General features: G+C 42.6%; 1 protein-coding gene across 2 annotated transcripts in view; it reads right to left on the minus strand.

The window, feature by feature from the left end:
* Positions 1-24,641, minus strand: part of LOC144499135 (V-type proton ATPase 116 kDa subunit a 4-like) — a 70,793-nt gene that overhangs the window by 14,110 nt on the left and 32,042 nt on the right. For both annotated transcript variants that reach the window (XM_078221214.1, XM_078221215.1), the window contains exons 9-15: positions 18,722-18,934; positions 16,352-16,502; positions 14,689-14,828; positions 12,532-12,689; positions 11,483-11,576; positions 10,552-10,670; positions 91-307 (exon numbers count right to left, since the gene is read on the minus strand). In XM_078221214.1, coding sequence (XP_078077340.1) covers positions 91-307; positions 10,552-10,670; positions 11,483-11,576; positions 12,532-12,689; positions 14,689-14,828; positions 16,352-16,502; positions 18,722-18,934 — 1,092 coding nt within the window. The remainder of the gene's footprint in view (positions 1-90; positions 308-10,551; positions 10,671-11,482; positions 11,577-12,531; positions 12,690-14,688; positions 14,829-16,351; positions 16,503-18,721; positions 18,935-24,641) is intronic.

Here is a 24,641-nt window from a genome sequence, read left to right on the forward strand (position 1 = left end):
CAAATCATCGGTAAACCTTTGCAGCACATCCGTTGTTGGCCAGCAATTAAGTTTAGTCAAGGCATCATAGGTAAAACAAGAGACACTTGCCTGATGATTGTACAAGGGCTGACTGGTAGGATCGTTGTAAGTAAATAGAAACATATTGATGAAATGGATTAGAATACTGGGAGCCATTTGAGAAATCTCGACATGGTAAAAACACCACTTAAAAATAACCATGAAGACCAGGTAACCGAATAAACTAAACATGAAGATCATCTCGGGTATGAATTGAAGGATGATGTTGACCTTGTTCTTAAAGTATCTGTAAAACAGACAAAAGTAGGAAATGAATTGTCACGCTCTAAAAACAATTACGTTTTTCCCTTGTTAATAACTGATGTGTAAAGAAGATCTTGTATTTATATTGTGCCTTCCACCTCAGGACACACAACGGAGGCAATTTTGAGCCCATACTCTGTCTGTGGGAATGGCGGTGTGCGCTCAAAATGGAGAGCGCAATTCATGCCAGTGAGTTTCCGAGTTCCAATCTTACCGACCCCTTGCCGCTGGAATGGTGTGAAACACGCAGCAGGACTGGTGCTCCCCTCCTCACCAGATATTCAGCGGGTACCAGCGTGCCATCATGCTAGCACCATTTACAACAGGTTCACCCAGTTGTGAACGTGTCATGGGGGTCTCACCCGGGTCGTAGAGGTAAGAATAGGCACCAGGGGAGGGGGACATGACCAGACAGTGGCCTGGCAATGCCCCACTGGCACAGCCCCTTGGCACTGCCACGTTGGCACCATGCCAAACAGTGCAAAGGGACAGGCCCAGTGGGAACCACAGGGGGTGGGGGGTTCATTTAGATGTGGTGATGGCCAGGAACAGACACATGAGCAAGGAATGCCGGTGATGGCCATTGTGGGGGAAGTGAAGTACCAACTCCGGGGATGGGGAGGGGGGCCCTCCGAGCGCCCCTATCTCAGAGCAGTGGGGTCTGTCGACATGTTGAGGTCCCACCCCCTCTATAACAGCGTGAAACACGCCGTTGAGATTTTTTTTTGGCAGAATGTCGCAAGATCTGGAGAGAAACACATTGGTTTGCTCATCAAAATCACCACTCAGCCATTTTTTGGTAAGATTTCGCCCAATGCATTTCCGACAATAAGGTACTTTCAAAATGTATTAACTGTTGCAATGTAAAAAAACAGGCAGCCAATTTACATATAACAATAACTCTCAAACAATTTCATAATGCCCAGATAGTTTTAGTGTTATTGGTGCTGGAATAAATATTGGCCAGTAACCAAGAAGAACTCCCCAGCTTTTCCTCGAAATACGGCCATGAGATCTTTTACATTCACCCGAGATCAAAGATAAGCGCCGAACTGTCAGAGGTGCTGTCTTTTAGATGAGATTTTAGACAAGAGAATCCATCTGCTCTCTCAGGTGCCACTTAAAAAAAAAATTATTCCTTTTTCAGAGTTACAAAGCGAATGCGCAGTGGATAGGGCAAGCCCTTAATCCATCCTCTTGATTTCTCCAAAAACCAATTCCAGTTCAAATTGAATCCAATTCATAGTCCCCATGAGAGAGACATACTAGAACCAAGCTGACAAGAATAGACATTACACCTGATCTCAAGCTTGATCCTGCACATTTGATCTTAGTCAAAAGGCCAAGAAGTGAACCAACACCCTGCTTGCTGTTCTGGCCAACATTTACATCTCTTCTGTAAAGATATTGAAGCAACTGCACCTCAAGGAGGAGTTAACCCAAAACCTATCACTTTCGCTGAAAAGCTTTTCATGTTTGTTAGCTTTGAGTGAAACAGATTTTCTAACCTTTAACCTTGCTCAAGGCTGATAAGGAGGAGGCCTTAAAATAAACTGTCTGTATTTAAAAGTGGTTGAGCACCAGGATCAGATGAGACACATCCAAGGAATCAGAGGGGAAAGAGTGTGGAAATTGCAGTGGCACTGGCTGTCATATTTCAGTCTTCCTTAGAAGTGCCACAGGGCAGCACAGTGGCACACTGGTTAGCACTGCTGCCTCAGTGCCAGGGATCCAGGTTCAATTCGGGTCACTGTGTGGAGTTTGCACTTTCTCCGTGTCTGCGTGGGTTTCCTCCAGTTTCCTGCCACACTCCAAAAGATATGTAGGTTAGGTTGATGCTCAATTGGCCCTTAGTGTCAGGGGGATTAGCAGGGTAAATGTGTGCGGTTACGGGAATAGGGCATGGGTGGGAATGTGGTCGATACAAACTCGATGGGCGAATGGCCTCCTTCTGTACTGTAGGGATTCTACGAACTGTAGATTTGCAAATGTTATATCCTCGTTCAATATAAAAGTGTAAAGGTAAGTCCAATAACTACAAGCCAGTCAGTTTAACCTCAATTGTGTGGAATCTTCTAATACTGATAACTTTGGACAAAGTTGAATGTCACTTCAGTAAATGTGGTATAATTAAGGAAAGCCAGCATGGATTTGTTGAGAGCAAATCATTATTGACCAACTTGGAGTTCCTTGATGAGGTAACCGAGTGGATTGCTGAGGGTACATGGTAATTCAGAAGTCAGGAAGCTAGGAAAGGTAGTGGAGTCACTATGTTAATTAAGGATGACATTACTATAATTGTAAAAAACAACCTTAGTTTTAAAAATCAAGATGTAGAATTAGTTTTGATAGAGATAAGAAATAACAAAGGTTACTCCCCAATTCCCATAACAGTAACTGTAGGATGGAGTATAGAGGAAGAAACAATTGTGACTAATGAGAAAGGTTTTGCATTATTCATGGGTAATTTTAAGCTTCATATAGATTGTGGGAATCCGATTGACAAGAGAAACCTGAAATATGAGTTCATAGAAGGTTTTCAGGACAGTTTCTTGAAGTAGCAAGTACAAGAGCCAACCAGAGGCTAGACTAGACCTGGTAACGTGCAATTAAACAACATTAATTAATTACCACATTTTAAAGGCACTCCTAGGTAACAGTGATCAGAACATAGTTAAATTTCACATTCAGTTTGAGGAAGAGAAGAATGGGTCTAAAACTATTAAAAGTAAATGAAAGCAAAAAGATATGAAGAAAGCTTTCTTTTAATTCATTGGATGTGGGCGTCATTGCCTTGGGCCAGCATTTGTTGCCTATCCCTACGTGCCTTTGAACTGAGTGGCTTGCTTGATAATTTAAGAGGACATTTAAGTCAACCACATTGCTGTGAATCCGGAGTCGCATGTAGGCGACCAGGTAAGGATGGAAGACTTTCCTCCCTGAAGGACATTAGTGAACCAGATGGATTTTTTACAATAGGTGAGTCACCTGATGAAGCAGTCTGAAAGCTCGTGATTCCAAATAAACTTTTTGGATTTTAACCTGGTGTTGTGAGACTTCTTACTGTGCCCACCCCAGTCCAATGTTGGCATCTCCACGTCATTTTTTTTACAACAATCAATGGTTTCATGATGATCACTAGGTTTTTAATTTCATATTTTTATTGCATTCAAATCTCACAATCTGCCACGGTAGGATTTGAGTCTGGGTCCCCAGAGCATTACTCTGGGTTGCAGGATTACTAATCCAATGACAACATCACAATGTCACTGCCTCCCACTTTAGTTGGCCAAAGTGAACTGGGAAATTAAGTTAAGGGATAGCTCAGTATGGAAATGCAATGGCAGACACTTAAGGAGATATTTCATGACAATCAGAAAAGATCCATTCCACTGACAAAGAAAGATTCTAAGGAAAGGATGTGGTACTTACGGCTAATGAAGCAATTTAACAATAGTATCAAATAGAAAGAAAAAGCGCAAATTTTATGTATATTGTGATAGGTCAGAGGATTAGGCAAAATATAAAAATAAACAAAAAAGACTAAAAGATTAGGGAGAAATAAGAATATGAGAGAAAACTAGTTAGAAATGTAAAAACAGATAGCAAGAATTTCTACACATTTCAAAAAATGTCCTCTAGCAAGTGGGGCTAGGGGACTAATAATGGGATACAATGAAATGGTAGATGTATTGAACAGATATTTTGTATTTGACTTCATTGTGGAAGACATAACTAACATCCCAGAAATAATTGTAAATCAAGAGGTGAAAGGGAGGGGAGACCTTACAATAATTACAGTCACTTGGGAAAGGGTAGAAAAAAATTAGCAGAACTATAGGCTGACAAGTCCCCAGGTCCTGATGGACTTCATCTTGGGGTCTTGAAAAAAAGATATTAGATGAAATGGTTTTAATTTTCTAAAATCCCCTAGATTCTGGAAAGATACTATCAGATTGGAAAATAGCTAATGCAATTCCTCTATTCAAGGAAGGAGCCACAGAAAGAAGGAAAGTACCAGGCAGTTAGCCTAACATCTGTAATAGGGATATTGCTGGAATCTATTATTGAGGTGGTTATGGGGAAGCACTTAGAAAATCCAATGCAACCAAGAGTCAACATGGTTTTGTGGAAGGGCAATAGCATTAACTAATTTAGAGTAACAAGTTTAGTGGATAAAAGGGAACCTCTAGATGTGGTATACTTGGATTTCCAATTTTTGACTTCTGATAAGGCGCCACACCAAAGATTTCTACAGAAATAAGTGGTTATCATGTAGGGGGTAACATATTGACATGCACAGAGGATTGGTTAGCTAATAGAGAACAGGGTAGGCATAAATGGGTCATTTTCATGGCAGTATTGAAATGGAGAGAATATGGTGGTACCAAGGGGTCTGGGGTCCAGGTTAATGAATTATAAATATACATGTACAGCAAGTGATTAGGAAGGCAAATGGAATTTTTATTTGAAGGGGACTGGAATTTGAAATAGGGAATTTTTGCCTGGGTGGTACAGGGCATTGGTGAGGCCATTTTCTTTTTAATTCACTAGACTATTAATCCAGAAGCTCAGCTAATGTTCTGGGGATCTGGGTTCAAATCCCACCATAGCAATTGGTGGAATTTGAATTCAATAAAAAAAGTATCTGGAATTAAGAATTTCCTGATGACCATGAAACCATTGTTATTTGTTGGAAAAAACCCACCTGGTTCACTAATGTCCTTTAGGGAAGAACATTTGCCATCCTTCCCTGGTTTTGGCCTGCATGTGACTCCAGAGCCATAGTAATGTGGTTGACTCTCAACTGCTCTCTGAACAGGGTCAACTATGGCTCTGGAGTCACATGCAGGCCAAAACCAGGGAAGGATGGCAAATTTTCTTCCCTAAAGGACATTAGTGAACCAGGTGGGTTTTTTCCAACAAATAACAATGGTTTCATGGTCATCAGTAAATTCTTAATTCCAGATACTTTTTTATTGAATTCAAATTCCACCATTTGCTGTGGTGGGATTTGAACCCAGATCCCCAGAACATTAGCTGAGCTTCTGGATTAATAGTCAAGTGATAATACCACTAGGCCGTTGCCTCCCCCTAGATCTGAAGTACTACGTACACTTTTGGCCTCCTTATTTAAGAAAATATATAAAGGCATTAGAAGCAATTCAGAGAAGCTTCGTTCAACTGATTCCTGAGCTAAAGAGGTCGTCTTATGAAGAGAGGTTGGGCCTGTATCCACGGCGTTTAGAAGAATGAAAGACGATCATCACTGCTGCCTCACAGCGCAAGGGACCCAGTTTCAATTCTGGCTTCGGGTCACTGTTTGCGTGGAGTTCCTTCCTGTGTGTGGGGGTTTCCTCCAGGTGCTCCGGTTTCCTCCCACACTCCAAAGATGTGAGGGTTAGGTGGATTGGCCATGCTAAATTGTCCCTCAGCATCAGGGGGATTAGCAGGATAAATAAATGGGGTTACAGGGATAGAACCCGAGTGGGATTGTTGTTGGTGCAGGCTTGATGAGCCAAATGGTTTTCTTTTGTACTGTAGGGATTCTATGATTCTTCTATGAAGCACACAAGATCCTGAGGGGACTTGACAGGGTGGATGTTTCCCTTTGTGAGAGACTCTATAACTAAGGGACACAGTTTAAAAATAAGGAGTCTTTCATTTAAGATGGAGACGAGGATAAATTATTACTTCAGAGGGTTGTTAGTCTGTGGAACACTCTTCCCTTGAAATGAGCTGATGGCCACTGAGCCATACCATCACTAAGGCCACCTGTACATATCTCATAAGATTGCGTGACTTTTCCCATCATCTCATCTGCTGCCAAAACCTCCATTCATAATATGGTTATCTGTAGGCTTGACTATTTCAACATATGAGGAACAGGCAATAAACGCTGGTCTAACTGGTGACACCGACAAATGAATAAATAATACGCAGGCTGACCTCCTTCGTTCTACCCTCTGTGAACTTGACATCATCCAAAACTCTGCTGCCCATGTCTTATCTCACACCAAGTCCATTCAGCCATCATCCCTGTGCTCATTGACCCCCATTTGAGCAATGCCTTGATTTTAAAATTCTCATCTTTGTTTTTAAATCCCTTGCACCTTCCTATCAATGTAATCTCCCGCAGCCCCACAATCATCCAAGATACCTACCCCCCTCTAATTTAGGCACCTTGAATGGCCCAAATTTAATTGCTTCACCATTGGTAGCCATGCCTTCAGTTGCTTCAACCCCAAGAATACCTTTCCTACCCCTCTCTCCTTTGGTCTCCTTCTTCAACACACGCCTTGCAACCCATCACATTGACCCCCTCCCCACCCTATCCCCATAACCTTGCTCATTTACCATGGCTAATTCCCCCTAAGCTATACATCTTTGGACACTAAGGGGCAATTTAGCATTGCTTACCCACCTAACCTGCACATCTTTGGAGCGTGGGAGGAAACTGGAGCTCCTGGAGGAAACCCTCGCAGACACGGGGAGAATGTGCAAACTCCACACAGATAGTGACCCAAGGCTGGAATAAAACCCGGGTCCTTGTCGCTGTGAGGCAGCTGTGCTAACCACTGTCACTATGCCATCATGGGACGATTTATTACATTAATGAAACTATATAACTGCAAGTTGTTGTAATATATTTTACAAGGTCCTCGAGTGACAGATTTGTTCATTTGTTTAGAACACAGCAACACCTACTGGTCTCCTGGTGTACTGCAGGGAAGATAACTAATTGAACTGGAACCCACCAGCCTGCTTATTGAATACGGCTGTTAATTGTGGGGAAGTTCATTACTGATCTAAGTGAGTTCTCAGAGGGATGAAAGGGCTGCTGAGTTAGGCAAGTAAGATGAATGCTCTTATTCAGCACATTTTTACAGAATTCTCACAGAAGCACTTTTTAGCACGGCATTGCTATCTGCGTAACAAATGAAACCACTTCCCAAAGGCAAACACTAGGGTACTGATTGATTGTGACTTGTGGGTGCACTCTAGATGTGAGAGAAAAGCAGCGATTGAAAAAAAAAGAATGATCAAGCTGCTGAGAAAACTGATGATCTCTTTGCCCAATAACTAAAATGCAATCAATAATCACAAAGAGAAAGGAGGACTTGGATTCACCTCCTGCGTTTTCCGACCTCAGGATGTTCCAAAGCACTTGACAGCCAATGAAGCTATATAGGACCCTCGTCAGACCCCACTTGGAGTACTGTGCTCAGTTCTGGTCGCCTCACTATAGGAAGGATGTGGAAAAGATTGAAAGGGTGCAGAGGAGATTTACAAGGATGTTGCCTGGATTGAGTGGCATGCCTTATGAGGATAGGCTGAGGGAGCTCAGTCTTTTCTCCTTGGAGAGACGAAGGATGAGAGGAGACCTAATAGAGGTGTATAAGATGTTGAGAGGCATAGATCGGGTGGACTCTCAGAGGCTTTTTCCCAGGGTGGAAATGTCTGCTACGAGAGGACACAGGTTTAGGGTGCTGGGGGGTAGGTACAGGGGAGATGTTAGGGGTAAGTTTTTCACACAGAGGGTGGTGGGCGACTGGAATCGGCTGCTGTCAGTGGTGGTGGAGGCGAACTCAATAGGGTCTTTTAAGAGACTCCTGGATGAGTACATGGAGTGTAATAGGATGGAGGGTTATAGGTAGGTCTAGAAGGTAGGGATGTGTTCGGCACAACTTGTGGGCCGAAGGGCCTGTTTGTGCTGTAGTTTTTCTATGTTTCTAAGTCCTTTTGAAGTGTAGTTACTGTGTTAAGGAAGGAAATATAGTGACTAATTTGCACACAGCAAGATCCCACAGCAACGTGACAGTGCTGGTGGTTGGGTAATAAAGATTGGCCAGACCATAAAGCAACACTCCCCCACTCCTGTCGTGTCATGTGATGTTTTACAATCAGTCAAGAGGGCCTCAGATTAAAATCCATCCACACAGTGCATCTCCAATGGTGCTTCTGTACTGCAGAGGAACGCGAGTCTGGATCTCAAGTCTCTAGAGTAAGGCCATGACTTTCAGACTCAGAAGTGAGACATTCTTTTTATTTATTCTTGGAATGTGGACATCGCTGGTAGCCCAGCATTTATTGTTCCTTTCTAATCACCTTTGAGAAGCTGGTGGTGAGCTGCCTTCTTAAACCCCTGCAGTCCATGTGGTGTAGGTACACTCACAGTGCTGTTAGGGAGGGAGTTCCAGGATTTTTACTACCCCAAGGAATTCTTGCAGTGATGTCTTGGAGTAGAGATGATCAGCCTCTAACAATCACAATAATCTTCCCAAGATTTAAGAAATCACAATAAAAGTGACAGTGAAGGAACAGCCTGGGAATGGAGGGATACAAACGATTGGTCTAGTTAGACCAAGGAGCGGCACAGGCTTGGAGGGCCGAAGGGCCTGTTTCCTGTGCTGTACTGTTCTTTGTTCTTTGTTATATAACTCCAAATCAGGATGGTGAGTGGCTTGGAGGGGAACTTGGAGGTGGTGGAGTTCCCACGTGTTTGTTGCCTTTGTCCTTGTGTGTGGTAGAGATGAGTTTGAAAGTTTCTGTTGAAGGAGACTTTGCAAATTTCTGCAATGCATCATGAACGTGTAACATACTGCTGCGACTGTGAGTTAGTGATGGAGGGAGTGAATATTTAAGGTAGGGGATGGAATGCCAATCAGGCAGGCTGCTTTGTCCTGAAGGGTGTCAAATCTCTCGGGCGTTTTTGTAGCTGCACTCATCCAAGCAAGTGAATAATATTCCAACTCACTCCTGACTTGTGCCTTGTGGATGGTGAACAGGCTCGAGACTCAGAAGTTGAGTTACTCTGCAGAATTCCCAGCTTCTGACCAGCTCTTGCAGCCACTATATTTATGTGGCTGGTCCAGTCCATTTTCTGTCAATGGTAACCCCAGGATGATGATTGCGGGGAAATCAATGATGGTAATGCCATTGAACGTCAAGCAGAGATGGTTAAATCCTCTCTTGTTGGAGATATTCATTGCTTGGCATTTGTGTGGCCTGAATCTTGTCTGGGTCTCGTTGGCACAGACTGCTTCAAATACTGTGTAGTCACCGGCATATACTCGGCTTCTGACCTTATGATGAAGAGAAAGGCATTGATAGTTGAAGATGGTTGCGCCAAAGGGACTACCCCAAGGAATGTTTGCAGTGATGTCTTGGTGCAGAGATGATTGGTCTTTAACAATCACAACAATCTTCCCAAGTATATTTAAGAAATCACAATTGAGCCAATCAAGTGCTGGAAGCTTAATTGAAGTGAGAGAAACTTACAAGTGATGTATAAATTTGACACAAAGTTTGTATGCTACTTACATGGAAGGGCAAGTGTGCAGAAAGCCTAGCCTGATAGTCCTCGGTCTGTGATTGCATTGGTGCATTGTGGCTGCAGAATATGTGGGATTAGTGAGAGTGCATCTCACTTCCACTTCACATTGATGCAAATGCCACTACTGGTTCAACCAAATTCACACCACCCCTGCATTGCCTGAAACTTTGGTAGGGGTTGGAGAATGGAGGTGGGTATGGTTGCCCACTGCCACCCTCAATAGAGAAATACTTTTTCTTCTGCTCTCAGCTCCCTCACCATATGGAGGGAAACCTCAGGTTTAAGAACTTTTTCTCCTTCCAGCCTCTTCGCTTCCAGCTTTCGAAGTTGAGGGAGGAGTCTTTATTCATGGTAAGGAAAAACAAGAAGGTTGCATCATATTCACAAGTTGTGCCCACCAGGAGTCCATTGGAACAGTAGAATAAAGTCATTTGGTGCCCTTGGCTCGAGTAGGTAGCCCATTCTTGCCCAAAAGGTCAAAAATTCAAGCCCCACTCCAGAAACACAGGCATAAAATCCAAGAGGACACTGAAGGGCTGCTGCACTGTCAGTGATGCCATCTTCTGGGTCAGACATTAAACAGAGAAAGTGTCTGCCTGATAGATATGGTGGACATGTCACGTGCCTAAGAGGAGGAAGGATAGTTCCCAGGTGTTCAGCAAAAATTTAGACTTCAACCAACATCACCAAAACAAGTAGTCTTTATCTCATTGCTGTTTGCAGGACTATGCTATGTACTCACTGACTGCCATGTTTCCCCACAAGTGATTTAATCTCAAAACTACATCAGTGGTTCTCAAGTGTTATTCTGCGATGCCCTGTATTCATGAAAAATGTTCTGTAAATGCTTGTCTACATAAGCACACCTAGAAATAATCTCTTGTACTTACATGTGATTGAAAATACTGAGAATGACACCGAAGATCATCTGTGTAATACCGAGGATGACTGACATCTTCATCTTGTAAGAGTTGAGGAAGGTTAGCTTGTTTGAAGCTATGTTCCAAATCTTTAGATTAACAAAATAATATTGATTAGGAGTGTTGGGGGCAAAGAAAATATTTTCTCCTATTATTCTTTCACAGGATGTAGGCATCACTGACCAAGCCCATCCTTAATTGCTCTTGGATCGAAAGACTTCCTAGGCTATTTCAGAGAGCATTTAAGAATTCGCCACGTTAGTGTGGTTCTGGCATCATATGTAAGCCAGACCATGCAAGGACAGCAGATTTCCTTCCATAAAAGACTTTCGTGAAGTAGATGGGTTTTTATAACAAATGGTGATGGTTGTCATAGTGTCATACTGAGACTAGCTTTATATTCCAGACATTAATTTAAACCAGCTGCCGTGGTGAGATTTGAACCTATGCCCTTAGAGCATTAGCCTGGGCTTCTGGCTTACAAGTACAGTGACATTACCACCAGATCACTATCTCCACTAGTGCAATTTGAGGGTATAAATTATCAGTAATGTTACCGTGCAAACTCTCATTAAATTCCTTTCTCTGTGAACTTAACAGATGTGAGAACTCTTTAACAATTACCATCTGATTAATCGCTGTACTGTCCCTTATCCAGTTATGGGCTGGTCATTAGCCCAATCTTGGCCTTTATAAAGCATTTTCCTTCAAATTGATCATCAAGTGTGTTGAAAGGCCCCAAATTCATCAGCTCTGACCAAAGTTTTGGTGCTGATGATTTGGTAATTTGGTTAAAAGAAACTAATAAGAAACAGAGAAGATGGAACACTTCTAGCTGTGCAGTAGACCATCCCATGATCAATGTTGGAAAGCACGGAGTAGGTAATATAATATTCCTCACCGGATCAATGCCAAATGGGTATGGATTTCCAGAGAATACTCCTGGCACAGCAGGATCTAACTGTAGCAACAGGTTGTTTTCAATTACATGGTCACTGCACAAAGAGTAAAACAAATGGATAAGGAGTTATCACATTTTCCCAGACAGACAAAAATAAACAAACACTGGCAAATATAGCAAGAGGATATCAAAATTTTGGAAACAGTCCAAAGGAGAGTTGCCTATTTATACCACTGTTTGTATAGTACCTTTAATGTAAAAACAATACAACACATTGCGGAGATATTGTGAAAAGGGTCAAAGACATTTTCCAACAGTAGGGTGTTAAGGAGGGTCTTAAAGATGTAGAGACAGGCAAGAGTGTATCACGAGAGAATACCAGAATGTGGGGCCCAGGCTCCAAAGGCATGGTCACTAATGGTGGGCAAAGTGCATGGTGGAGAGGGATGTACAATCCATTGCTTAGACTGGATGAAAAAGCTGGAGGAATTAACAAGAGATGGGAGGAACTTAAACACAGAGGTGTGAAATATCAAGTTTGAGGTGTTGAGGCCCCTAGTTTAAGGTCTCCAGTTTATCAGGACAGGATTAGGAAACTGGGGCCTTCTGCCCTGGGGAAAAATAAATCACAAACCGAGAGGGTACAGTTAGGATTTTTAAAATAACAAAGGGAAAAGCTCCCCAAATAAACAGGTCACTACTGATAGGCGGGTCCTTGCTGTGTTATAAGGTTACAGTTGTCCTTAACAACCCTGGGACAGGGAAGATGAAGATGTAGTTCAGGTTTCTGCTCCCAATTACTCCCCGTCTAGGAAATGGAAATATGTGGAGAAAAGGCAACAGTTTGGGCGTGCCACTTTATTTATATGGCTGGATCAAAGGGAATTGAGGGGGGGGGGGGGGCGGAAATCAGGGTATTGACTCTGATGATCAGCTATGATCAAAATGAATGCCGGACCAGTCTCGAAGGGCTGAATGGCCTAGGCCTGCTTCTAGTTTCTATGTTTCTAACTGATCTTTTATTACTGGGAGTTAATTAAAAGACTTACTTCCAGCTTCCATTGCGAAACATTGCTCGGACATGCCAAGATGACCCAAATATGTTGAAGGATTTTGAAAAGCAATCATTGTAGATGAATCCAGTGTAAATGGAAAATATGCTCATCAACAGGATGAGGTAGCGTCCACTGAAGAAAGTGTTCCAGATCTGAATTTGGGGCAACAAACAGTTTCAGGCTTCATCGCCAGTTAAGTACAAAGGACACAGGTATAAAATTAACCTTCTAACAATATTATTCCATCGAGCCACAAATTTTGTGAATCACTCCAGACATTAGAAGCTCCAAGAAATGAAACAAATTTCTTGGATCAACAAAAAGATACCTGGGGTTTAAATGGTTTCAAATTACAATTAAAAATCCATTTTGTAATTGTAATTATGTGGTTTCATATAAACTTCGATTGGGGAAGATTGAGGAATGTTTTATTTGACTGCTTAAAATAGCAACAAGATTCATTCAGGTCAATTGTGAAATTGTTTTCTCTAGTTTGGGAGGAGCGATATGAAGTAAAATTGCGTACATCATCCATTTTGTAATAAAATGACAGACAGGCTCGAGGGGCGGAATGGTCCATTCTTCTTTTCCTGTATAAGTGTCATTTCGCAAATTAAATTTAGTACAATTTGAATGTAGTCGGTTGCTTCACCAATACCATCCAAAGAATGGAGTCATCCCCTCCATCATGAAGTATATAGCAATAATGGACAATAACACCATCATACAACACAATAGGGTACAGAATGGACTTTCAACTATCACTGCATTGATGCATTAACCTCAGCCTTCTCATGGCCTTTCTACAAGCAGAAGGACGTAATGGGACACCAGCCCCAGCTCAGTTACCTGCTCTCAGCTGAGGTGTGACTTAAGAAAACCTGTACAGAGAAAGGAGAAAGTAGTCGCTTAATCAAAACTGACAATTATCTTCTCTATTCCTGAAGGCTGTGGCTTTTGGTTAGGTTACAGTTCTATATGCTTCCACTGGCACCTCACACTCAAATGACCTTTCTTAAGCCTGGACAGTAGCCTGTTCTACCATGAAGTGAATGGCAGCTAAGCCTGGTCTATCCTCATTTGGCAACCATATCATTTCCCTGCAGAACTTTCCCCTTTCTAGCTAAGACCACGTGCAGCGACTCATCATTATAATGGTTATAATCAATGAACGTAACAGAGACTAGAGTTCAAAATTAGGATCTTTCTGACTTGAATGGTTCACCTAATAACCATGTCAGCCAGGCATGGTGTTAGGGGGCTGTTACAATATGTTGTATTTAAAACTATCATTTCCCTCCAGCAGCCAGACAAAGTCACGGAATGGTTTAAAATGATTTATTAAAAGACTATAGCTATAGGACTCATTCAGACCAGAATTCAGAAATAGATAGGCAATTATAGGTTCAGCACCGATTACAAGTAATTAGCATATACCAAGTATAGGAGTTATCTCGATCCAATCATAGTTAAGGTTACATCATGCATACATAGGGTATAATATCCAATTAAAACTTGTGCATGTTATATCATCAAGAAATAGCTAAATCTCTGGCCAAGGTATCTTAACCTCCCATTCCATTTTTCCTTGTCCTAATGGGCTGATGCACATTCAATGGTCCTTGATTCTTAACCGGGTTTACTTTAATCAAGACCTGTCATTTGCACATAGTTTTTCCTGTGTGACTGAGATTCAGCTTGGAGAGATTATTAATCCTTTCATATGGTGTCCTTGACAACATTTGTCCCTCAGCCAACACCATAAAACAGATCATCTGATCATTATCTCATTGTTCTTTGTGGGAGCTTGCTGTGCACAAATTGGTTGCTGTGTTTCCTAATTACGATAGTGACTACAGGTCAAAAGTGTTTCATTGTCTATGAAAAGCTTTGGGCCACGTTGAGATGGTGAAAAGTGCTTTCTAAATGCAAGTTTTCTTTCTTCACACCATAACTAAATAATCCATGATCACAGCTTAAATCCAGAATCATCTGCATGAGAGACAGGTACAACATCAGGCGACTGGTGAAGGCATGAATAACCTCAGGCTACTGGTACCTTATCACCCAAATTTTCACCCTAAACTCAGGCTAATGACATTTGTGTTTCCACTAAAAGTATACACCAAACTTTTCAAAAGTTTCACCCACCTCATTGCCACCTTTCTGGGCAGCAAATGTTTTCTCGTTAATAATCATGATGAGCGCAAAGCCCAGAAGAACTGCTCCATGCCCACAGTCGCCAAACATAACAGCAAATAGAAATGGAAAGGTGATGATAGTATAGGGAGCTGCAAAACAAAAAGTACAGAATAGTTTGACTTCTCTCAAATTGTTGCACATCACAGGGTTGTATCAAGAAGGTTAGTACATTTAGAATATCAAATACAGAATGGAATAAAAGAAATGCAGCAATCAAGTTCCATATAGCTAAATATTTTCAGTTTTGAAGCAAACAAGACATGAGTGAGCATGAATTGGCACACAGAATTGGCTCAAGGCTGGTTTTAGTGTCAGTAGTCATGGAATCCAAACCAAAATCTTACTACCAATCACCATTCACTAAAAAAAAATCACAGCGTTTGCATGTCCTTCCACCAGACTTCACACAACTAAAGGACTCCATTTCATTGGGAATAATTTACAGCATGTCCCCCCCCCCCCCGACTATCCTTTAACCAACCCCATGGATTAATCAACAGTATTCCAACAGTAAGTGACCTCCCATCCTAAGCCACTTCTCTGGCAAAGGATGACATTTGTGTAACAGGAGGGGGTTGCCGGGTTGGCTGGGGGACATTTGCTTGCAGTAGGAGGAGTAACATGACAGTGAACAAAAAGAAAATTTAAACCCCTTGAGCTCCACAAGAAGCCGATATAGTAAACGGAGAAGTTTCAGCTCAGGTAACTGGACAACACAATCGGAAAAGTTTATTTCCCATGGTCAATTCACCTAGCCTACACATCTTTGAGCTTTGGGAGGAAACTGGAGCACCCGGAGGAAACCCACACAGACATGGAGATAGTTGCCCAAGACCAGAGTCGAACCTGAGCTCTGGTGTTGTGAGGCAGCAGTGCTAACCACAGTGCCACTATGCCACCCTTTTTGTATTTAAGGCCCCCCTTCCCCCACGTGGACATTAGGATCCTCCCCCAAGCATCAGGTCCACCTTTCCACTAGAATGCCAACATCAGGGTACCACCTCACTCATCGCAGGCTGCCCCCTCTCTCTTCCCCCCCACTGCCCTTCTCTCCCCTCCCCTCCCCCCCCCCCTCCCCCCCCCCCCCCCCCACACAAAGGAAACGCCACCCACTCCAATGGAGGAAGATTACCGCCTTGCCAGAGCCCCCTTGGCACTGCCTCCTTCCTCTGACCCCTGTGACACTGCCACCTTGGTTTTTCCAGGGTGCCACAGGACAATGCCCAGCCTTGTCCCTCAACCTCCAGGACCACTCCTTGGCACGGTCGGCACGACTCATTTTCGCTTTAGAAAACCAATAGAGATCCACGTGCCGCCAGGGAAGAGGATACATGGTGGGTGGATGCTATGGTGTCAAGCCCATTAATTATATTGAAATTTATTTAAATTTATGGAAATCAGGTTCATGCCCTCGCTGGATGGAAGACATCAAACTGTGATCTTGCCGGTGCAAATCCTGTTTTTGGCTGCTCAAGATTTAGCAGCCATTACAGGATTTAGGCCCACGGTTAACAGAGCTGCTAGATCACACCGGTTGCCTTTCCTTCTTCAATTCAACATTAACACCGTTAACATCTTTGTGCACAGATAGAAACATTTGAAATCGAGTTACCAGGGTTCATTTCTCGGTATGTTCCAACCCCGTACGCATCCACAATGTTCTGGAACCCAGCTGTGAATTTATTGGTCCTGTTGAAGGTGGGTGGGGCCATTTGGGTTTGCACTACCGTCATGATCGGATCGACACTGGATCCGCTGCGCTCCTGAGACACAAGAAAACAGCACATTTCATTCAGTGGTCAATTAGAGGCAAGATTTACCATTCATCAACAGCATGACTGAGATCACCTGGCCTGTTCGTACATGCACACACTTTCCAGCAGCAGTAGACCATGGTCACTAATTCACCATCAGAAGAGGAACTCTGGGTTGTTACTCCACTCCCAAGCTCCCACTGCCACTGCTAGTTGGGTTCAATTAACTCAGAGTAGAGATTATAAGTAGGGCCTCTTGTATGGGTAATGATGGGTTAAGATCAGTAATGTAACAACACAATAGTTCACCCAATTTCAGATTAGATATTACCAGCAGTTGGTGGGCTCAGGTTTGCTGTAAGGGGGTGGATGAATGGCACCCGCTGTTTCCTTTGGCCATAAACCAGGGAACAAAATGCTGGATTGGGAGTGAGATAAAAGAGCCAATAAGTAAAGGCAAAATGTAATAGTTTAAAAAAACTTCAACAACAATTAAAATCTGAAGGAATGAGACTCTACAATTGTCAAAGTTATTTTTCAGTGCTAGTAAGGTTGTTCAACAATAGTCAAAACCTACCCTACTGATAAAAGGATATTTAGAATGGTTCTATCAGGAACCAGCCATGTGGCCATCAGGCAAAAACAAATTTCTCCCGCACTTGTCATAGACCTACTAGTTGTTTCTAGTCAGAGGCTTTACATCCTTTCTAAAGTGTGATGCCCAGAATGGGATACAATATCCAGCTGAGGACAAATCAGAGTTTCAGCATAACCTTCTTGCCCCTAATGAGAAAGCCCAAGGTCCTCAATGCCTTTTTTAAATCACTTTCTCAACCCTCCAGCTTCAATAATGTGTGTATATATATATCCTCACATCTCTCTGCTTCTGCATCCCCTTTAGAATTGTATCTTTATTTTATATTGCCTTTCCTTATTCAGCAATATGTATCATTTCACACTTCTCTTCCGTTAAGTTTCATATATCCACCAACCTCTGTCCTGAAGGATTACCACTTCCCTCCTAGTCAAGGAAAGCAATGATTCCAGTACCAACCCTTGGAACCTCACTGTACACCTTCCTTTAGTTTGAAAAATAATCATTCACCATTACTGTTTCTTTTCACTCACCAAACTTTGCGTTCACATTGTCCCTGTTCCTTTGTTCCAAGAGCTGGCAAAGTTATTAATGTGGCACCTTATCAAATGCCTCATGTACACATTATCAACAGCATTAACTTAACTAACTCAGCTACTATATGAAAGTCGATTTTGTCAAGTGCATTATCTAAACCATGCTTTCTCAAATGAATCTACACTTATCGGATATGGATCCTTTATTTCTGCTTCAGCTTATTTCCCATCTCTTTCACTATACAGTGCGCTGTACCTTTCCCCTTCAGGAAATGTACCTCAACGGTACTCAAATGATTGCCTCTATAAAGGCTGGCTATTGTTCTGTTACAGTTTTGTCTGGCAATCTATCATTCCAATTTATCTGGGTCAGGTCTGACCTCAACCCACAGATTCGTCCTCCTTTTTTTTAATTTTAAGTTTCCCTGTTTTTTTTCCCATAGGTAAACTCAAACTTTACCATGATCACTGTTCCCCAAATGCTCCCCTACTGAGGCATGAACTATTTCATCCACCTCATTTTCCAGCTCAGATCTGGCAATGGCTCCTTCCTCAGAGCCAGAAACAAGAACATTCTTCTGGACAACATATTTGAACCAGGAATTAGACAGCAAGTTGATGCTTAATGTGCAGCTTATAGAGGCGTGGCACATCTTGGATAGCAACTGCAGGGGTTTCACTTTGAACTGTACATCTGCGCTCACCTGAAGTTACCGTCAGATTTGTGAAAAAATAATAGTGCTGTTTAAAACAGCCCTGCTTTGCAGCAGAATCCAGCCCAAACTCCTTTATAGCTTTAACCTGTAGTCCAATGCCTTGCAGTTCAAGAGTTTTCTTATTATTCCATGATTCTTCTTTGATTGTCCTGCAGGGAGGTTGGAACTACTGAGATCATAGTTACAAAGTAGCAAACCTCTGCAATTTCTAGGCACGTTTGAGCAAAATAAAAACAAGTGATATATGAAGCTCTCGTGAGCAGAATAACACAGACAACACAGTAAATCAGGTAATTCCATTTCCAGTGATATGGTTTGGAAATCCCTTCATTGCATTACATGCCCTCGATATGCTGCCTTATTCATAGTTCAGCTGCTCACCTTCCCTTGGTTGAGTGCCATCTTGATCCTATCCATATCAGCTACTGGACACCAGGTCTCTGCAATCAGGCACTGCTGGGTTACGTCAATGTTGCACAGGTTCAGAGTATGATAGATGGCTTTCATTTTCACAACCTTCACTTGCCAGTTTTGGAGGCTTTTCGCCGCTTCTTGCAGGACCCGGCGACGATGACTTTCTGTCTGGTTAAGTACCTAAAGAATCAATAAGTGAATTCACAGAAGCTTAAATGAAAATTAAACCCATTTTGCGTTTTAAGTTGACAAATTAATTTTGAAGGGAAAACAATGAATGAGATTGCACGTTTTTATAACATCTTCTCATTTTAAAACCTATAACTAAAAGAATGTCGTAATATCACAAAATAGAGGATTGAAAAACCACTTCATGCACTTTGATTGATTTATTCTAAGAGGACACAATAGATGCAAATAACGAATGATTATGGGGGAAGGAAGAATGATAGTAAACCACAGGCCAAGAACACTGAGAAGACACCCGAGCAAGACAATTTCAAGACACAAGGCAAGATAAGCCCAGCCTGATGATTTTGATGAAAAAAGCCAATCAAGTCCAATTTGAATTCCACTGAGACTATTTGAAGTGACACAATAAAGTCCACATTGCTTCTTCCCTTGACATTAATACTCATTAAGGTAATCAACTTTGACTCAGAATGGGTCATTGATTCAACTAGCAGGATTTGCCCCAAATCTAATGAAGTGGCTTGCCCCACTCTGAATACTTGTGTAGCTTTTGAAGAGATGTACAAATTGTTTTTATTTTACCACCAACCTCTTAATATATTAGACTACACATGATCAACATCTCACAACTGACGGTCAGTGATTCGAGGGCATGGTCAGTGCGTCAAGAGTTTTCTAACAAAAGTCTTGAAAAGCAACAATATCAGCACAGCTGGATCCTCTCTCCTAGAATCCCACTGGTAATGCACCAGAGTAGTACTTGGGGTGGAATTTTATGGCCCATCCTGCTGGCAGGATCTTCTGCTCCTGCTGGAGTTTGTGGCGTTTTAAATAGCACACAGCATCTTACAGCCCTGCCCCTGCCACAAAGGTACCGTAAAACTCCGCCCTTTGTTCTATCGCCAGGTTTGCAGATTCTGTATACTGTAGAGAACAGGGAGGGTCCCAGATTGGCACATTAGCCACTGGAATCAGGCAATATGGAGGAGGAGGGGTGGAATGGAATGATTGTGAATGGGAAGGGTAGAATGATTGACAATGAAAGTGATAAGGGAGAAAATAGAGAGGGTTTAGGGATAGAGGGGAATAGAAAGGGTGCTGGATTCAAAGAACAATTCTGGAGAAGGGGTGAGAAGAGGAAGTAAATATCTGGAAGTGATACAATGAAATGTGCGTTCATTGCTAATTTTCACTTTTATACCGATCCAAGAGTTGTAAAGAATGGCCCTATTCTGCCAGCAATGTTTCACTAAGTGCAAAGGGTTTTCAATGCAACCTCAAGGGCTTGACAAGTGATTTTCAAATTCAATGGAGATGTTTGCAGAATGGTGGATTGGTTTTGTATCAAAGCAGAAAGTGAGGTCCCCATGGTCAATTTGGGATCCATGCAAGTTCTGTAAGCAGGACTTCTCACTCGTGCTAATTGTTAGCGTTTCTGCACTGGTATCACTATCTCCAATACTTGAGATTGAATGTCATCCCAGGGTACCCTAAAAGTTGTTTCTGTGCACATATGGGGCAGTAATGACTCTTATGGTGCATCTGCGGGAGATCTTAAAAAAGCAGTAAGTGCTCGAAAAGCTCAGCGGGTCTGGCAGCATCTGCAGGGAGAGAAAAACAGAGTTAACACCTCCAGTACAATATGACTCTTTTTTTTTCATCAGTTGAATAGGGGGTCAGGTGGGGTGGAAAGTGAGGACCAGGGGAATCCTATCATGGTTCTGGGAATGAGTGGAAAGAGCAATGGTGGAAGTGCAGGAAATGTGTCAGACTCGCCTGAGGGCCCTTTAACCACAGGTGGGAAGGGGTGGGGAATTCCTCTGTTAAGGAGAAAGGATAAAGTGTCAGAAGTGCCAGTGCGGACGGCAGCATCATCAGAACGGATATGACCAAGATGGAGAAACTGGGAGAATGGAATGGAGTGCATTTCTGAATGGAGGGCTGTGACAAGTGGCGTTCCTCAGGGATCAGTGCTGGGACCTTTGCTGTTTGTAATATATATTAGGAGGAAAATGTAACTGGTTTGATTAGTAAGTTTGCAGATGACACAAAGGTTGGTGGATTTGCGGGTAGCGCTGAGGACCGTCAGAGGATACAGCAGGATATAGATCAGTTGGAGGCTTGGGCGGAAAGATGGCAAATGGAGTTTAATCCAGACAAATGTGAGGCAACGTATTTTGGAAGATCTAATACAGATAGGAAATATACAGTAAATGGCAGAACCCTTAACAGTATTGATAGGCAGAGGGAGTACACGTACACAGGTCACTGAAAGTGGCAATGCAGGTGGAGCAGCCAGTCAAGAAGGCATACAGCATGCTTGCCTTGGCCAGGGCATTGTGTTTAAAAATTGGCAAGTCATGTTGCAGCTTTGTAGAACCTTAGATAGGCCACACTTGGAATATAGTGTTCAATTCTGGTCACCACACTACCAGAAAGATGTAGCGGCTTTGAAGAGAGTATGAAAAAGATTTAACAGGGTGTTGCCTGGTATGGAGGGCATTAAGTATGAGGAGAGGTTGAAGAAACTTGGTTTGTTCTCACTGGAACAACGGAGGTTGAGGGGTGACCTGATAGAAGTCTACAAGATTATGAGGGGGCATGGATAGTCAGGAGTTTTTTCCCAGGGTGGAAGAGTCAATTACTAGGGGGCATAGGTTTAAGGTGCGAGGGGCCAGGTTTAAAGGAGATGTACGAGGCAGATTTTCTTTTATGCACAGAGAGTGGTGGGTGCCTGGAACTCGCCGCCAGGGGAGGTAGTGGAAGTAGATACAGTAGTGACTTTTAAGGGGCATCTGGACAAATACATGAATAGGATGGGAATAGAGGGATATGGTACCCGGAAGTGTATGGGGTTTTAGTCCAGTCAGGCAGCATGGTCAGTTGCCTGGTCATACCGGGCAACACCCTGTTAAATCTTTTTCATACTCTCTTCAAAGCCGCTACATCTTTCTGGTAGTGTGGCAACCAGAATTGAGCACTATATTCCAAGTGTGGAACAAAGCTGCAACATGACTTGCCAATTTTTAAACACAATGCCCTGGCCAAGGCAAGCATGCTGTATGCCTTCTTGACTGGCTGCTCCACCTGCATTGCCACTTTCAGTGACTTGTGTACGTGTACTCTCTCTGCCTATCAATACTGTCAAGGGTTCTGCCATTTACTGTATATTTCCCATCTGTATTAGATCTTCCAAAATGCTTGGAGGGCCGAAGGGTGTGTTCCTGTGCTGTAATTTTCTTTGTTCTTTGAGTTCTTACAGTAAGCAGGGTGTGAGGTGATGTACGGCAGGAAGTCCCACCCATTGTCAAGGTAGCCGAGGGAGTCAGTGGACTTATTATTAGTAAAACGTTTATCGTCAGGAATAGAGACAGGAAGTTGGACAAGAGAAGTGGTCAGGGATGGACCATATGAAGATGAGAAAAGGGTGGAAATTGGAAGCAAAGTTGACTATTTCCAGCTGCAAGAGAGCATGAAGCAACATCAATACAATCACCTGTAAACCAGTTTCTGATACATTGGTGTCTGTATCTGAGCTGCTTCATACTCTTGCCCAGAAGAGGAAAAGAATTAACCAAATTTGCTTTGAATTTCCACACTTCATTCACTTTCACATGGTCCATGTTTCTGGGGACAGGCTCTCTACTAATATTCATTACAAGCCCACCGGCTCTCTCAGTTACCTCGACTGCATCCTTCACACACTGCTTCCCGTACCTAAAGCCAGACCTTTCATTTGGAGGAAGTGAGACAAGTTAAAGGAGAAATTGTTCAGCAAGAGAATAAGTTTAGCTAGAGGAAGGTGGTGGTAGATGAGGATTGTTTAGTCCCCCATTCAAGGAAAGCGGAGAGCCCTCAACCCCAACCACCACCCCCAGGAGGGGGCTGGAGGCATAGAGGGATTGGACATCTACGATGACGAGGAGGCAGCTAGGGCCAGGGAACTAGAAATTGTTGAAATGACATAGAGCATCAGAAGAATCACAAATGTGGGAAGGGATTGGTCCAAGGGAGGAAAAATAGAGTCAAGGTAGGAACAAATAAATTCAGAGGGGCAGAAATAAGTTCAGTGGCACAGTTCCAAAGACGAGATATTTTGGACTTGAGACTCAAAACATTGTGGGAAATTTTGAGTCCGCATTAGCTGTCAGCATAAGGTGCGACATGGGCCCAAAGTCTTGCAAGAGTTGGGAAACGAGATTCTTCCCAGAAAGTGCAGGAACCTCATTTCAATAAATTTAAATATGATTATAGGGCTTCCTCTTCATGTGTTCCCCTCTCTCTGAACATTCATATCTCGCCAACATGTTTACAAGTTATTAAAACTTGAAGCTGTTGAGGGGAACTTGCTGGGGGTGCAAAGATAAGTCAAGCCCCCGGAAGCGAGGGACATGCCCAGACAGTGCACTTGGAAATGCCCCTTGGCTACAAGTAGAAGCAGTTTTTGGATAATAATGATATTGCAGATCCTACTTGCATTACTTTCATTTCATTTTTGTAACGTTTCTGACCTGATCGCTCATGTATCCCGAATGATCCTGCTAGCTCTGAGAAAACATGGCCAGAATGTGGATGTTATCTTGGATTGGCACACTGGCTCTAAGGTGTGTGCAGACTCACTAAATCTCTCTCAGAAATAGGATAGGACAAAAGTGGAGTTTCCCAATGTCAACACATTCAACATCTTCACCAATGACATCATAAAAGTCAGTCTTATACCTGCTTGTTCTGCACATTCTAAAACATACTGTTTATTGCAGGTGATACCGTATTGTTGGCAGACATGCCTTGAGATGTAATACATTCAATCACTAGTATTTTTGGTTTTAGAAGTAGAATTTCACTATACACCAAAGTTCTGCAAAATCCAGTGGAGACAACAGTATGAAAGCATAAATCCACCAGAACATAAAATATCTTCTTTCCTTGCAAGTTTTAATAATTTGTTCATGGGATCTGGGTGTTGCTGGCTGGGCAAACATTCATTGTCCATTCCTAATTTCCCTTGAACTGTGGCTTGTTCCACCATTTGAGAGGGCATTTTTTTTTTTTAAAAGAGTCAACCACATTGTTGTGGAGACACATGTAGCCCAGACCAGGTAAGGATGCAGATTTCCTTCCCTAAAGGACTTTAGTGAACCAGATGGATTTTAACGACAATCACCATGGTCGTCATTTCAATTCCAAATATTTCCAGAGTCAAATTTCACCATCTGCTGGAGCAGGATTGGAACCCTGGGTCTCTGGATTCTCCAGTGACAATACCACTGTGCCACTGCCTCCCCAATAACGATGGAATATTGAGTACAACTTCAGCTCACAAGCTTATGTGTCACTACATTCCATTATTAGTACTTACTTCACAGGTCATTGGCAAGACCCTAGGATTTCAGTTTTTGAGAGGAAACAATTGGAATTGCAGAACATAATACCCAAAACACTAAAATTCCTCAAATCCAATGCCATTTTGAAACAGTCACTGTAGACTCATGTTAGCTGTGGTGAAGCTGTTGCTGAACTTTTCCAGGTTTGTTGCTGTGCATTCAGTCAGCTGACGACCTGAATTTGTACAAGTCCAGTCCTCATTAACTTTAATTAAGTTACTAAAGTTAATTAAGCTCCCCTTCTGCTCCACCTGCCCCTCCCCACTTTCTCAACAGCATAAAACCCATCACATTTCTGCCTCTGTTCAGTT

This window comes from Mustelus asterias, chromosome 9 (assembly GCF_964213995.1).
Source record: "Mustelus asterias chromosome 9, sMusAst1.hap1.1, whole genome shotgun sequence".
NCBI classification, from domain to species: Eukaryota; Metazoa; Chordata; class Chondrichthyes; order Carcharhiniformes; family Triakidae; genus Mustelus; species Mustelus asterias.